At 39.2% G+C, this 16,751-nt stretch overlaps 1 protein-coding gene across 1 annotated transcript in view; it reads right to left on the reverse strand.

Annotated features, from left to right (window-relative positions):
- Positions 1–16,751, reverse strand: part of PLCH2 (phospholipase C eta 2) — a 94,634-nt gene that overhangs the window by 29,637 nt on the left and 48,246 nt on the right. Inside the window, 5 exon segments of the mRNA XM_035903575.1 lie at positions 19–112; positions 1,719–1,889; positions 5,799–5,928; positions 6,463–6,706; positions 7,058–7,204. Coding sequence (XP_035759468.1) covers positions 19–112; positions 1,719–1,889; positions 5,799–5,928; positions 6,463–6,706; positions 7,058–7,204 — 786 coding nt within the window.

Consider the following 16,751-nt stretch of genomic DNA (forward strand, 5'->3'; position numbering starts at 1 on the left):
ATACACCAGCCAACTTACCATCAATCCCCAGAGCTCCCTCCTTCTGGTTCTCCAGGCATGGTTCAAACTTGCTGATGATTTCCAGGCAGTGTTCTTCAGTCACATTTGTCATCTGTAAAAGCAGCAAAAATGAAGCGTTACCTAGTAATCACAGCTTCTCCTCGCTCCTTTCTCTGTGTACAGTTTAACAACTGGCCAGATCATAGAATGGTTTGGGTTGGAAGGGACCCTGAAGATCCTTCATGGGCAGGGACACCTTCCACCAGACCAGGTTGCTCAAAGCCCCATCCAACCTGGCCTTGAACGCTTCCAGGGATAGGGCATCCACAGCTTCTCTGGGCAACCTGTGCCAGTGCCTCACCACCAACTCATCGATAGTGGTACTAAGGATTTCCAGTTACCCAGTGAGATTCTCACTCCTGTCAATCAGCGTCAGGTCAGATAAGAGCTAGACTGCTTTGTGAAAAGTTTCTGTCCTATTGGCAGGGGGCCGGGACAATAAAGACCGAGTTCTGCTTTTGTAGGTCATATCTGGTTAGAGTGTTATTAGGCACACAGAGCATCGAAAGAGAACAAGCTGTGTCACAACCAATGGGATCTCTTCTCTTGTAGGATTAAAGGATTGGTTTGCATTATCAAAGGGTTTTTACTTCAAAATAAAACAAGAAAATGGCTCATCTTTATGCAGCAGACAGAAAAATCAGTTACTAGCAGGGTAACAAAGAATCAGGACATAATGCTCTCAGAAAGCTCCTTGAGGAAATCTGCAAACTTCAAGGTTGCTTTGCATTCTCAAGTGAAAAAGGAAAGAGTACAAAGGGAAATACATGTTTGCAAATGTTAACATTTATTAAAAAAGGGCCCTTTATGATAAGCTGTAACTTTTTTTACCCTGCAATATTTTCATAATTCGATTTTAACACTATTATTTAACATAAATCCTGCTATTTACTGTTGATTTATCCTCTAATCATTATCCCTGCTACTATTTAATATTCTTGTCCTGAGTGGTCCAGCAAATCCTTCCCATCAGATGCTGTATCTGACACATGGAAATACAGCCCTTGTCACCAGAAGGGAACTGCCAATAAAGCGACCAAATTGATGACTGTTTTGGCAACATGGAATCTTTGCTTAGGGGGAAATAAAACCACCAGCATTTCTGCTACCAGATCAATGCCTTTCCTGGGGGTAATTTAAAACCTAATAAATAAAAGTAAAAGAAGAGGATGAAAAAAACCCCTAACCTTTTATTTCCCCATACATTATAGGTTTGCTGGGTTCAAAAGAAAAAGCTCTGGAACAACAGACGGTTTTTCTGGTACAGCTTGAAACGCACAGAATGAACGCTTGTTTTCCCTGTACAGATTGTATGAGAAAGGGTGGCATTAGCCAAGGGAGAGAAGCCTCACAGGCATGAGTTGTCCACATCAGTGATTAGCTGAGCTGATTCGTGTCCTGTGGCTAGGGTTCATCCTCTGCTCACCATCTGGAGGATCAATTGACCAATGAAATAGAAACATACCCCACTTATCTAAAAAGATAACTGCCAGTGAGGTGGCTTTTTTTATTCATTAATTTCTTAGACAACTTTTGAAACTGATGGAGATTTATGACTTACAGGCATGCAGCTTCAAAAGAGATCATGAGAGGAAAAAGGCAAAGATGAATCAATGCATTTGTTCTTGCATTGACTGCTTTTCCTGGCTTGGGCCTACCTTCTGTTCAACCTCCAGAAAGCGTCTCAGGTCATCTGTATCTAGGTAGTCCTTGTGGTTGCTGTAGGTGAGCATTAGCAGGTACAAATCACGTCGTGTTGACATCATCTTATAGAAGGCGCAGAACTCATCAAAGCCCAGCGTGCCCTGGTTATCATCTGTATCAGCCTCCTGCATTACACAGCAATAAGGCAATGAGATACCCCATTTCCCAGCAATAGCCTGAAGAAACGTTAAATAAACAAACTCCTGCATGACAAAAAGAGCAATACTGAAATTAAGTGCAGGTTGATGCTGCCTGACATGGCTACTCACTGTATGGCCTGCTAGAACAGATTGCTTTATCAGCCTGATGCTTGTCATATGAATGCTTTGCACAACTTTCCCCTTTGAACCTCTGAAACGTATGCATTAGTGCATGAGCCAAGAAACAACTTTTAAGGTCTTTGTTGTTCCACAGGGAACCCTGCTTGAAGGATTTCTTCTATCTATGGCAATGAAGCTAAACAGCATAGCCTGCAACATAGAACAGAACATGCATATGTCTGGCAGAATCACCCATTCATATTTTCTTGAGAACCCAGTCATTAAAATCAATAGAACCTAAGTCATCTTGAAATTAATTTTATATTCAGGATTTGAAAGGATATCTGCTAAATCCGTGTCCATAAACTAATAAGATCTGCAAGAATACTAATTTTGCAAGTAAAGAAAAAATCAGCTGTAAATGACACTGGTATATCTATCCCCTACAACATGTACATTTCTTGGTTCTGTCCTTTTCGGGGTCAGGTGCCCCAGCCTGTGATCCAAACCACTCTCAGTTGTATCAGCAATACTACTTACTGTTTGCACACAGTGGAGATAGAATTTCTTCAAAGAAATCTTGTGAGAGTCTGATCACAATGGGATCCACCCAATGATATAACTATTTGGAGGAGAGATTATGGAATTACTGTGTTTCCTAAAAGCCTGTTCCTAGAAGCATGAGAAATCCTGCCAGGGGAAAGTATGAAAAAGGAAAGCTACAATGTCTCCCAAATGGAACAGACCACACTTCATATTTTATGAAAAACAAACCAAAACAAAATAAAAAGCTTCTCCAGCACTCCCTACTTTGTTCTCAAAAAAGAAGTTGTCAGCATATTGATTTGCTCACCTTCACTGTACACATGTTTAAGCACATTTCAGGCCACAAAATTAAAAAAAAAAAAAATCAGGCAAGTTTTTATCAAATCTTCATATTTTTCACTGATTTTCCTTCACGTACTGCCATGCATGTGCACTTGTATCAGCTGAGGAAAACAATGATAATTTGTTGACAGCAGCACTGAGCAGCTTTCACAGAGCAGGTCTGTCCTGGCAGGCTGACATCAATTCACAGTTATTTGCCCGGGAACAAAACACTGCCATAACCCTGCATTTATTCTAATGCACCCACAGAGATTTTAAAAACCTGCACAAACAGCCCCCTCTTTCCTTGCTCACAAAGTTCCCCGCACTTGCTCCTTAGTCTTTAATCTTGACAGACATCAGTATTTGTCTCTTCCAGTCTCACATTTCAGCAGTTTCAGAGCCTCCATCAGCTACAACACCGAAGCTGACGGTACTATGGAGGAAGTGACTGGAAGAATGAGGAGTCATCAAGTCATAGATGAAGCTCCTTTAGAAACGAGCCTCAGGTGAAAATATGAATGCATTTGTGAGCAAGAAGTAGTGAATAAAAATGGCTTTTCCCATTGTAACTATGGCAAGATTTTTTTTAAACAACTCACTACTTCTTTAACTAGACAAATTAATATTCAAGGTAATTTTCTTCAAGACCTACATATAATCTACCCTATTATATCTTAAAATACTTGGTGTAGCTATTTCATTAACCGAGAGATTTGATTTTTAATTTCAAGGCTGCTTAATATTCTGATTCTAAGCTCTCAAACAGCAATTATATTTTCAGTTGAGAGCAGCTCAGTTTCAATTATGCATTGCATGTAGAAAAGGCAAACCTATTCTTCTTTGCTAATAGCATTTCTAAGGCATCCAATATGTGTAGTAATTGTTACTGATTACAAACAGTAAAACAGAACACAGCATACAATAAGCACAAATTTTTTTTCCCAGGGAAGTTTTACCTAGTCTTTTCTATTTAGCTTGCATGAAACCTAATGGTTCATCCTGGCAAAAGAGTCACTTTAATCTACTAATTTGAATGAGTTCTTAAATTCAGTGCTTCCCTGAGCTAGCTACATCCGTAAGCCTAATATTTCCTGGTATGAAAGAAAAAAACTGAAAGGAAAAAAAAAAGTAAGGGGTAAACCCCCTTGGATTTCTCTGGCTGTACATGCATGATTCTCAAAGGCTTTTGAGCCTGGAATGTGTCCCAGAACTGAATTATTGAAAATCCAGCAATCACTTGACTAGCATGACTTTGTAGTAAACATGAAGCGGTGCTCAAACAGCTGCTGTTCCAACTGTGAGATTTTCAGGAACCTAAATGTACATTATGTTTCTTAAGGCACATACATACTCTGTCCAGATAGTGCATCAGAAAAAAATAAAATAGCTGAGAAGTCCTCACCTCCAATACTCTCATAAGGTACGGCCTGCACCTGCACCCTAGAGGTAAGAATTTTATGTATGGAAACAGCCAGGACCTAGCACAGTAGCACTTACAGAGACAGGGTTACAACCATTCATCCCAACAGCCAGTACTTTCAGGAATTTAAAGACCTTTCAGTTGGCAGAAGACATCATTTTTGCACAAACTGCTGTTTACTGCAATAGCCTCATGTAAAATTGTTTGGGGTCATAACCATACAGGTCTTAGGCCATCAATTGGATAATTTATCACCCGCAGAATGAAAGACACAAATCAACTTTTTTTTTCTTTCCCAAATAAAGGCAAAAGCAAAGGAGAGGTTATTGGCAAGTTCCTGGTGAATAGCATTTCGTTCCATTTAAAAATTTATTTTTCTATTTGGAAATGTCTATGGTGTTACAATGCAATAGTCTGCAACAGCACAGACAAAATAAATACACATAAATTTTATGCAACAGAAACAGAAAATGGTAATCAAAATGAGGGATGGCATAGTAAGAGCAGCCTGAGAGAAATGAGCACCCAGCTTCCTGTGGCATCTGCATGCTATAAATCTTTTATTTCTCTCTTATTTAATAACATACAGAAAAAATCCCCAGTTTTTTTAACTCTACTTCTAAACTTCTGTTTAAATTCTCCTCCTCCCCCCCCTGCCCCAGCTGCAAACTCTTTTTTTTTTTTTGTAGGATTTTTGGCTACACACAATGCCTTGGACAGATTTAGACTGTCTAGAAAAGCCAATGGTAGGTAGGTATTTGATCCCTTTCAATGCTACTGAAATTCCAGTATTTAGTTTTCGCTAAAACAATCTCTCACAGCCTCTCCAAGAGAGCATTCTTCAAAATACCAGAGCTGCTGGAAAATTATGCTGAGGCGTTTCTGACTCAGTGTAGCATAGAAGTCATGGTAGTTCACTATGCTGAAAAGTACTGGTTCAGCTTCCGCTTAGGTCAGTCACAGAACAGACTTTTTGATTATGAAAGCATACACACCTCCATAGATCAGTTGCCCAATATGTTGGGTCAACGTCAGTAGAACACAATGTCAAACAAATAGCTCTTATCAGTGCAAAAAACGTGACAGATACGGAAATTTGTAGATGGATATTTTATTAGTACCGGTTATTGGAGGATATTGGATACTTGACTAGATAATATTTATTAGAGAGAACGTAATCGGAGGAAGAAATTTGACTGAGTTTGAGATCAACAAGTATAGCAAAAAAGCAATCTTTGTACTGTGCGTCTTTGTGTTATGTAACACCAGAAGCTACCTGGTATAATGCCTTTTTTTATGAATTTATCTATGACGTGTTTCTGTAGCTTGCTTCAATTTGCCAAATGGACTGTGTAGTATCTCTCAGTAGAGTGGAAACAAACCAGCTGCCCAAGTATTTACAATCTCTCCTATTAGGTTTCACGTTAATTCTCCAGCAGCTCAATCCTTGTTCTTTTAGAAAAAAATACATTTTCATTTCTTACCTTAAACATTTGCTTCACTTTTTGTCGGGGTAGGTTCACATTCAGTTTGTGCATTAGCTGGAGCACTTCACTAATACTCAGACTGCCATCACCATTTTTATCTGCCTCATCAAATGTCTGCTTCAACCACATTGAACAGGAGTTAAGGAACAGCATGGAATATCGAGGGATATTACCAAACATTATGTATATATGATTTTTTTTTTCCATGTCAGGAAAGACTTTATATTAGGCTGGGGATGAAGGAAAGTTCAAGGTAATATATAATATAACTCTACTCATGTTATTTCAGTAACAGTTTCTAGACTGCTATACTAAACACGCCACACGTACTATTTACCCATACTACAGCACAGAAGAACTAACTTCTGCGCGAATTGCAGTGTTGCATCACACTTTGTCCTGTAAAACCAGATGAAATGGACATCTTTACACAGGGAGTACCAGATGAAAATATATCTGTATGTTTTTCAGTCTACTCCAGTCATTCATCTCCAAATATTGCCCAGAACAAACCTCCTCTCTGTCTCTGGAAACAGGGAATGCAATGGGAACCACTTTGAAGCTTTGAGCCTAGTGGTCACTTTTAGCAAAACAAATACTTTTGTGCTATTGATAGCTCTCCACCACTGGGAAATACTCTCAGATAGTAAAAGAAGGATATTGGTCTCTGGTCCTTTGGCGTTTTGAGAGGCTGTCTTCATCGCTGATCCCTGCCATCAGGTATTTTAGCCCTGTGATCCAGGTGCGTGCTTCCTCTCCACTGGAAGATACCAGGTCAAGAGATTCCATATGGTCTCCATAGTAGATGCTGAAGCAGCAGTTGGGATCAAAACTGCCATCGGCATAGCGCTGAAAGATCTCTGATTGCTTCCCCTCGCAAACCTCCTGAAGAGAGTCGATAGAAACTAGAATGACAAAAGCACATAGCTCATTAATGACTGTGGGCATGCCCTAGGCCAGAGAGGATGCATTTATCCTGTGAGGGCCCAAACCTCGCATTGCAAGGTCCCCAATTCATAGAGGTTTCCTCTGCAACTCATTTACAACATACTACACTACTGCAAACCTGCATAGCTAACAACAGCAACTTAATCTTCATAAACTATTAATCATAAAAACATTTACTGCCCTTTAAATTCAAGTACAACATTCTTCTCAATGGCCTGTGAATGAACCAAATCCTCCATGCTCGTTTGTTTATAAGAGGGCAAGACCCTAGGAGGAATCAGAAGAAAGGTTCTGTGGTTAACACTCACTTTTGGCTTTCTCATTCTTTCGAGAGGGTCTCCAGCGAATACATGACTTGTGCTCATCCAAGTAATAGAAGCGGACCAACCCTTTGGAACTGCCACGGAGTTTGATCATTTGGGTACCAGCTTGCATGGAACTCATACATCTTTCCACTGAAGAGAGAAATAGGTGGTATCAGCGTCAGATTTTGCTCCCTTTAAAATCGCCTTTATAGGAAGAAAACATATCAAGCAGCGGCCCAAGTAACAGTTCAAGTCAAAGGGTAAGATTTCCCGTACTGCCTATGTAAGATGTCAGGTTATAAAATCAAAACATCAGAAAGATTCTTGGCAACTGTGGACTTATCTGTAACCATGAAAGTTTTCATTCCTGTATTAATAGGTATGAAACACACATAAGTTGGAATCGGCCAAGGTACATAGCCGTCTTAAGACCGTCCCAAACACTTAATTTAAACCCCCACCATAAGTAAAACTTGTGCTAGACACAGCATAAAATTTCACCTGGAAGCTCGGATCCTTGGACAGCAAAAACTGGCACAGTTCCACCCATGTCAGGACAGTTATTTTCATTATGCCTCATGTTTTTGCCTCTTAAACATCCAGTAACTTTGTGGCATAACTTCAGCAAGTTTTTTTTACATTCCTCTCTGTAAATTCTGGAGTTCCTATCAGCAGTATCACTGCTTATGAAGCAGTTTAGTTTGCATTCTGTCTATCCAGAATCCAACTAAAAAAAAAATTAATTACCCAACTTGGTCACCAAAAGTATTCTAGGAACCCTAATATTAATTTAAAGGCTTTTATGTACAAACAACTTAAGAGTTAAACCATTCTCACTGCCTTAAAAATTAACAGAAAGAAGGTGATTACAATCCAGTGTGTGACTGCAAAGACGAAGCCAGCTTCAAAGGCTACGTTCTTATAAAGAGGTCTACAGTTAGGGTCAACAAGAGAGTGATTTTATCCTGTACCAGTCAGGGAAATGTATAGCCGAACAAAAATCCTAACAAGTAGAAGGGGGCGTTATTTTTATTTGCCTTCTCTAATATAAATAATATTTTACTGTGCTTAAAAAGATTACAAAATTTTCTTCTTGGGAAGAAGCTGGAAGAACAATACTGAGCAGATATTATTTGCACTGATCAATGTTTTGTGTAAGGCACTCACCTACTACAAGGATAAGTGTGAATAAAAAACTAAGTATTTTTTTTCTGTCCTATCATGTATACTATGAGTAAATCCCTGCATTTGCATTAAAGTGGATCTGGAATATCAGTTAAATATAGTTCTCTATAACTGAGTTAGAAATAACATTGAATGCTAACAAAGTTGGATTTGTAGCCCATAACCTGGTGCTATGGAAGACCTGTAATTTTCTCATAAGCACCTTAAGCTCAGAAGCTCAATTCTACAAATACTTACCCAGATAAGCTGTTCCCAGCATGTGAACAATCCTAATAAGCAAACCCAGAAAAACACCTCTCCCTGTTAAAGCAGTTACAAGATTAGGGCCTCAAATGCCTAGTGGATCTATATTGTATTTTAAAATTCAGTCCTAATTCATAAACATTTAGCCACCGTTTGCCAACACCCAACAACTGATGAAACACAGAGCACATTAAAAACACGCTAATAAGCAGAGTATAATAGGCGTGCTATCAGCACACTGATTTGGGGGGGGGGTTTAGCTGAGCTAATAATATTCACCTTCTAATCACACTCTAAATCAAACCACTATTAAGTATCAGTTTCTAGAATAAGCACAAGGAAATTCAGACAATCTTCCCAACTTGCTTGTTAACACCAAGGTATCACAACATGTCCACAAAAAGGAAACCAGATTTGTAAAGAAAATTTTTGATCTTTCACAAGAGAAAGGGTCCGAGGCAAAGCTAAGCTGAATTTATCAGCACTTTGAAGCTACTTTAGTAAAAATACAACATTTTCAGAGTGATGGAACACCACCAGGACTTCTCCGAACCACAAAAAAGTTTTATAGCCCAAACATTTACTTCTCTCCAGAAGCAAGAATGCCCGTTTCCACTGCATACAGAGCCATCATGAAGGCATTGCAAGTCTGCTGTTTGCATCACACTTTTACTTGCCATCCAGGCCAAAGAAAATAGTAAATTCTGGAAACAGTAATTCTAGAAAGTCGAGATGGAATATCAGCTTTTCCTCCCGTTGCTTCTATGGATGAAGTCATTGATCCTATAAATTTGCTTCTAGATGTTGTAGCAAGAACCTAACAGATTTTTCTTCTTCCAAATCACTTAAATCCACATTCTCTTGGGAGGAGGCGTCTCACCTATATTGCACCTTGTCTCTGGGCCCTTAAAACACGTTCCCCTCCCAGGGATTTGGCAGCATTACAGAGCAGCCAGTGGTCTTCAAAGAAACAAGTCTTAGAAGCAGCTCCCTCAAAGCGCTCCGCTCCCTCTCAGCAGGGCTCCTCCTCTCTCCTTGGGAACTGCTGTTAAGCTGCGGCTCCTGCATTGGAAGCCCCTGGGAGCAAGGTTGGGGCCATGCCTATGCCTGCCCAAATAGGAGACATTCTTTTGAAATTCAGCTGTTGCAAGGAACTAAGCTTGACAAGATTAATGCAAACTGCTAGCGACTGGCTATGTCCCAGGAATGAATGCAGACTCTTATAGTTTCTGCCAGGTCTCCCATTTATTTCCCATGATGGCAGAGCATAGCCCATGACTTTTCTGCCTGGTCTGTTTAAGTAAAATTAAAACTATTACCATGTCCAATGTATTTATATATTTTTTTCAGACCTAGAGATGAGAAATGTAAATCGCTACTCAGATTCTGGATGGAAGAATGAAAACTAATACATATAATACATATTCTAGTGGGAACAGATTGATAAAGAAATACAAGGAAATTCTGAGGTCAGGCTCCTCTTTTATCAATCTGTACATACAGATTATAGATGAAACAGTGTCCAAACCAAAACACTCATTCCGTGTATTCCAAACTGCATCAAACCCCACACCATTCTTTGGGGTGATGTAAATACACCTCTCAGGCAAAAGCAAAAACACCCAAGTGAAGCAAGAGTAAAAAGAAACTGAAAAAATCATTGACATTCCTATGCTTTAGAGCTCATATTCAGACACATTCAGTTAATTTACTCAGGAAAAGAAGGGTGAGCAAAATAGATTAATTGAAAGCACATCACTAATAACAAAAGAAAATTTAAAGTTAATCCCACAATTCTGTACTTTGTTTACATTAATAAAATATTTACAGACAAAAGGTGTTAAATTAAGAACAAGATAATGCCTCATGTAACATTGTATTTCCTAAAGCTGATCCTTTGGCTTCAATCACAGATGCCCTCAGATGAAATCAATGTGGTCAGCAGGTATTAGTCATAAAAGCAAATGCTGTGCTACAGCTCAGAAGCGTTACTGGAATTCACTACATCAGAGGCAAAGTGGATGCGAGCTTGGCTCAACCATTTCCCAGACACTGCAATCTTTTCAAGATCTGCTTTCATTCCAGTCCAGAAGAAATTTACTCAAATTTACTGTGAGATGATAATTATGGAAAGCTTGAACTTACTTTAATTTCACAAGGTTTATAGGGTTTTTTAAAAAATTTTTTTTAATCAAAATAGCTAATAAAATTTCTATTAGCACTAATTGCACAGACTTCAAACCACATTACGTTCCCAGCTTCCTCTTTGGAAGTTATTGCAGTAAATAATTTTGAGGAAATGAGAAGAGCAGAATGAGGGAAGTATGAGAGGCCGTGCCTGTTACAAAGCAGAAAATAACAAAAGAAGCACCAAAATAAAAGTGCACTTTATGCAACACACATTTACTTTGCTTTTAGGTGAAGTTAGAATATACTCCTCGGCTGTTAACATTTCAATAAGCATCCTTGGATAGCTGTTCATCTCTGTTGCAGGATTGCTCACCCAAAGCTACCCAGAGTATGCAGGGCCTCAGCTGAGCTGGACACCGGACGGTTCTTTGGTGATTCAACGCAAAATTACACTTAATGTTTCCAGACACAAACCTGAGTTCAGTTCTATTAGGCGTACCTGGGAATTGAATGGTCAAACCATACTGAATACTTGTTCTAAGTATCTGTTATTATTTTGGGGTTGGTGGCACAAGGAAAGGAAAGCACTGGAAATGTCTTCCTGTTTGTGTCAGGAGAAGAACAGCAGCTTTTCTGGATCCTACCAACATGACGGGAAGGAAAACCTTTAAGGTAACACAAAGGTGTTAGCTAGGGGTAGCTAGACAAAGACATGGAGATGGAGATGGAGAGAGGAAACAGCGCACCTCCACATCTCTGCATGCGTGTGTGCACTCAAACATACACCCTCACCTGAAAGTTTAGACCACTAGAGAGACTGGCAGAAAAATTTGCAGGGGGAAAAAAAAAGGTCACAGTGGTACTTATACCAAACAAACAATAAAATCTTAGTTTCTGTAGTCTTTTACAGCATGTAAATGAGAACAGCACACTGATGAGAAGCCACGTATAGCTGCTTCTCCTTACCATCATTCAGATACCACCTTTTAAGGATTCATTTCTATACTTTAAATAAAAATTCCTCAGTCTTGCAATGAATCATTTTTTAGAAGAAATGGCTCCTAATGATCTTAGACTAAGGCTGAAGTTTTCTTCTTGGTTAAATAATATTTTGCATTTCAGTAATACCTTCTTGCAGAATTCAGCTGAGGTTCAGCTCTCTTTTGATGTAATGAGTTGCCTCAATTTGCATCTGGACAAAATACAGTCAGGGAGAGAAGATGGATCTCTGTACTGTGGCAAAAAGCAATATCATAGCAGAGCAGGAAACAAATGTAGAACACTTAGTTCCATTCTTGTGTTCCTACAAAGAGACACTGAACCGACACAGCAAAAAGACTCAAAGTGATTTTTCATATAGTAACATTTATAGTTACTATAAAAAGTTTCAGAGTAACAATAAATAATGACACTACACAAATCCTAAATCCCAGGAAGAAAAAGAGCCCGATTTCATGCTTACTGTTAAGAAGGATGCTCTAACGTCTGTTAATTAATTATTTATGGTTCAGTAGCATTATTGTCTTTTAGGAGTTTCTGGGACTGATGTAAATGTGTGAAGGAGTGGGAGTATTTTAGCATGTGAGGATGAAACGAAGTTAGAAGGATTGAGTCACTCAGTATTTTTATACATGGACAGGCTTTGTCAAAAGCTTCACGTCCGAAGTTCAATCCGGCTCCAGGTTACGCCACGCAGCCGGTCTCTGCTGTCAGGCCAGCATCCCACAGCTCCGCTGAGTTCTGCCCCGTTAACAGATTCACACGAGATGCATCCTGATTGTATGCTTAAAACAACCGCCTTTCTAAGTGCTCTAAGGAGAGGAAAATAGATTTCAGAGGCTTATTTCTCCTCTGGGCCTCCAGAATATGCAAGGTGTTTGTGAGCCTAGAAAAACCCCTCCAGTACATGCGCACGATAAGGGCATGCTGTTCCCTTAAAATATTACCAAACCAAAACAGCTTTCCCACATGCAAACAGAGGACTCCCACACTTGTCATACATTCAGCACTGAAAATTCATTGAGGAGATAATAATTACTACATTTTTTAAAGTCTCACTGGAAATGGTTTTGCAGCTATAACTAGTTCTTCAATAGGTAAACCAAAGAACTGACTGGCTCCAACTCTTCCTGTCAGGAATATCAGTTTCAGTTTAGACAGGAAGCATAAATCTTTTTTAAAAATCAATACATAATGATATAAAACCATGTAAAATAGGTAATAAAAACATAATGGATCCAGGACAGTGTGGTGGGAATTCTGTTCAGCTGAAGAGTCTTGGAATTAGAAGATATTTTGAAAATTCTGCATAGGAACTGTACAATTGATTTCTGTCAGCTTGAGGAATCTTCACCACAGGTTCATCATACCACTCTCATAATAAAAGCTCCCAGGATGTCACTTCTGACCCTGAGGAAATTCACTCAAGCAGTGGTCTTATCACAGAAGCTTCAACATTAACTGCTGGCTACAGCAACCTGGTTTTGTTCCTTATCCAGGCACCTACGCTAATGGAATACATTAGTAGTTGTTCCTACTTGACACATTGCCTTATGAATCAAATGAATTGCAATTAAAAACAACTTCTGTTACACAGAGAACTTACCATCCTGTGGTTCATAATGGAGCAAACCATCTTGATTTATTTTTATCTTTAAACTTTACTTATTTATTTATTTTACATTTATTTATTCTTTACTATTACGTATTTAAAGTACAGTCTTTTCCTTGCAATACAAACTCATTGAGGGAGATGTTGGTTCCGTTTTCTTTTACATAAAAACTGGACGGTTCTTACTGGGTGAATTTTACTTCATACACACACACACACACACACACAGAGAAAACCCCCAAACCAAATAAAAAACCCCTATCAACCAAAAAAAAAAACCCCACCTAAAAAACCAAGCCACAAAACCCCACAAAAACCAGAAAAGGAGACATTTGTGCAGTGAGTGGCATGATCAAGAGTTACACTAAGGTATTTTCTGTCTACAGAGTTCATAGCTCAGGTACGGCAGGCTGATTCATATTATTATGCCAGGATCCAATTAAAAACCAGACCACATCCAACTTCATTTATCTTCATTTGTTTCATTTTGCATACCTGCAGCCTATAACCTTGTAAACCAACCATCTTTTTACTAGTGAAAGAACCTTCTCCCTCTTATTTGCTCTCACTGGCTCGAGCCTCACTAAATTTCAGGACTCTCTACTATTCTTTTCATTGGCAAAAAAAATCTTAAATTATCTTTCAAAAATAAGATTTCTGTATAATTCTGCCAGCAATGGTTAGGACAGTGTTTGCTGCATACAAGAGAGGATGCAAGACTGAACCCATCATTCAAGCACGCAACCCCTAATAAATGAGATGTTAATGGGAGAAGAGATGCTCTTAATCCTGTGGAAATTAGGGTGCTTAATTCCAGGTCAGTCTGTCAGCTCTCCATCTCTCAGCTGAGACTCCATCAGCCATCTGGATCCAGGGAAATGCAGAAGCAGAGCAGGATGGCATTTCTGGACAGCTGCAAAAATTCCCATTAATTTCTAAGCTATCTGAACCTCCAATTTTCTTGTTAAAAAGTGTCTTTGGTTGGTGAAGCTGACAGAAGAGTAGGATGAAAAAGTGCTTCCAAGGCAACAGGTGGTTCTGGTCAAGGTCACTGCACATTTCCTTACTGGTCATGAATGGCTCAGGAAGACTGCTATTAAAATGCATTTACTAGAACAGGAAACATCTCATTTCTCTAGCCAATTCCAATTAGGTTTGCTGGTTTTATCACCTGTTTAAAAGAAAGGCTGCTATGAAGCAGAAAGGGACCCTTGGCAGAGAGCCAGTGGAGCTTAAGGATTTCGCCCCTGTGTATCAGTATTCAGAAAAAAAAAAAACCCTCTGAAGAGCCCAGTGACCTACTATGGAAGAAGACAATAGAAATATATCTAAATGCTCATTTAAAAGATCGAAAACTACAAATATTGCATGAAAAGTCAAAGCATTAAGAGGTGTACAAATTCTGGCAGATAGCAAACCTACCTTACCGTAGGTATGCAGAGGGAGATCGATTCTATCTATGCAATAGAAAATTTCAAAAGGTCCGCAGATGCCCAAATGTACAACTTTGCATTTGCTTTTCCAGAAGAATGTAAACAAATCAACAATGAAATTTTAACTGAGAGGTTCTTGAAGACCAAAAGAACTGCACTAGCAACCACGCAAAACAACAGAGGACTAGGGCTGTATCTCAAGTTCTTCCTTCTTTTCTGCTCCCCCACAATACTGCTAGACAAAGTTGTCACTAAATAAGATTTAAACACAAAAGCTTTCAAGATGATACCATCTTGTTCAATTAAGTGGCAGGTATTCAACCTGCATCTTACCAATATGGCCGATTTTCCATCTCGGAGAAGCTACGATGATGCCACCAACCCAGAAAAACTCTTCAGCCAGACGGGCCACCGAGAACTTATTTTGAATCAAGGGAGTTTTTGAGGCATCCATATCTGAGGCAAAGGGCAGCTTCAGAACTGAATGGAAGCACTGCAGGCCTTAGCAGAGATCAAGATTCTGTAGCACACATTTTCAATGTAATAGCATAAAAATATTATCAGGAAAAACCAAGATAACCGGTAATTTCCAAAATCCAGTGGTATTTTCCAGGTTGTTATAGAGCAGTTTCACAGCAAATTTAGGCCTCCTCCCTGTCCAGATTTGGAATATTAAAATCCCAACAAAATCCTTTTTATTCTATGTGACGTACCTATGCCTCTGCTTTTGAGGATTGGGTCGGTTTCAGTTCAACATTTTAAAGACGACACATGATGGACACAGACAGGGCCACAAGGCAAGATGGCACGTAGACTAATCCATTTCTGGACAGAAAGGCCTCCCAGTGATATTCTTTTTCCTACCAACTGCTAAGCATCCACCAAGACATTATAGCGATTTACAGTTGTTGGCTTCTCCATGCCGCTTCCTCCTCCTGGCAGCAATTCCTACATAGAGGCACCCCTTTCATATATTTGATTACTAACAGATTTGCAAGCCCCACTCTTACTGAGGGCTCTACTTGCTCTTCAAAACCAACCAACAATATCCATTGCAGTAAGTAAGTGCAAGGTTAATAGTAAAATCCATTCCCCTCTCTGCCCTCTGAGCCACCCTTGCCTTTCACTGTGTATCTGTCCAGGTGCTTAAGCTCTTCAGTCTCTTTCCAGGTCTGAAAAAAAAGAACAATCACATTTTCTTCTCTTACAGCTCTTCAAAATATCTTTGTATCAGTCTTCATCTTTTCTCAGAAGGTTCTCCTCAGTATTTTAGTGGACATGGCTGATAAAAGAAAGAACATTTCTCTCTAGGCAGTAAAAACTAGATATGATGCAAACACAGCAACACATGTTTGCTTGAAATCCTAAATCCATCTACGCACTAATCCTAAAGCCGTGGTTCTGCCCTATCCAGTCGGGGATTTAGGTGACACGTTACAGCTGTAGAAAAAAAAAAGAAGGTGGTTAAAAAAAAGTGTTTTCTTCTTCTTCTTTGCTTATGTTAGCAACACAACCCATTTGGGAATGTCTTTGCAAACTGACACAACCCTATAGAAGATGCTTGCTTAGGACACAAGCCAGGCAGCTACGCTGTACAGAACAAATGCTGTACACAGAAACCAGGAACAGTGAGGGTGCTTGAAAACTGACAGAGATAAAAGCAGGTAAGGATTAATTTTTAAAAAGCACTAAGTCTCTACCTCATTCCATTTGAAATGCATCCATTAAACTCCAAATACAGAAACCTGTCATTTATGTTATCACAACCTCTTAATCTACATTAAGTTTTAAGTACAATATACAATTGCTCTTGCCATCTGTGATCTGTACAAGAAGCCTAATATGCTTCTAGCTTGATGAGCTAAACACAAATTGCCCGTTTAAAAACACATTCATTAAGTGCTTCCTACTCCTTCTTTCACAGTTTGAAAAGTTAAGAGTAGTTAATTCTAGAGATGATTCACTCTCAATTAGAAGTTGTTTATTTCACCACCTATGCACAGAGTTCTTATATGAGGCTGGACTCAGAGTTTAACCACAGATTAATTCCAAAGAAAAAACAAACTGGGTCTGCACTAAGGGTCAATGGTGGCAA

Source organism: Egretta garzetta, unplaced genomic scaffold (assembly GCF_000687185.1).
Source record: "Egretta garzetta isolate BGI_Z169 unplaced genomic scaffold, ASM68718v1 scaffold61, whole genome shotgun sequence".
Lineage (NCBI taxonomy): Eukaryota > Metazoa > Chordata > Aves > Pelecaniformes > Ardeidae > Egretta > Egretta garzetta.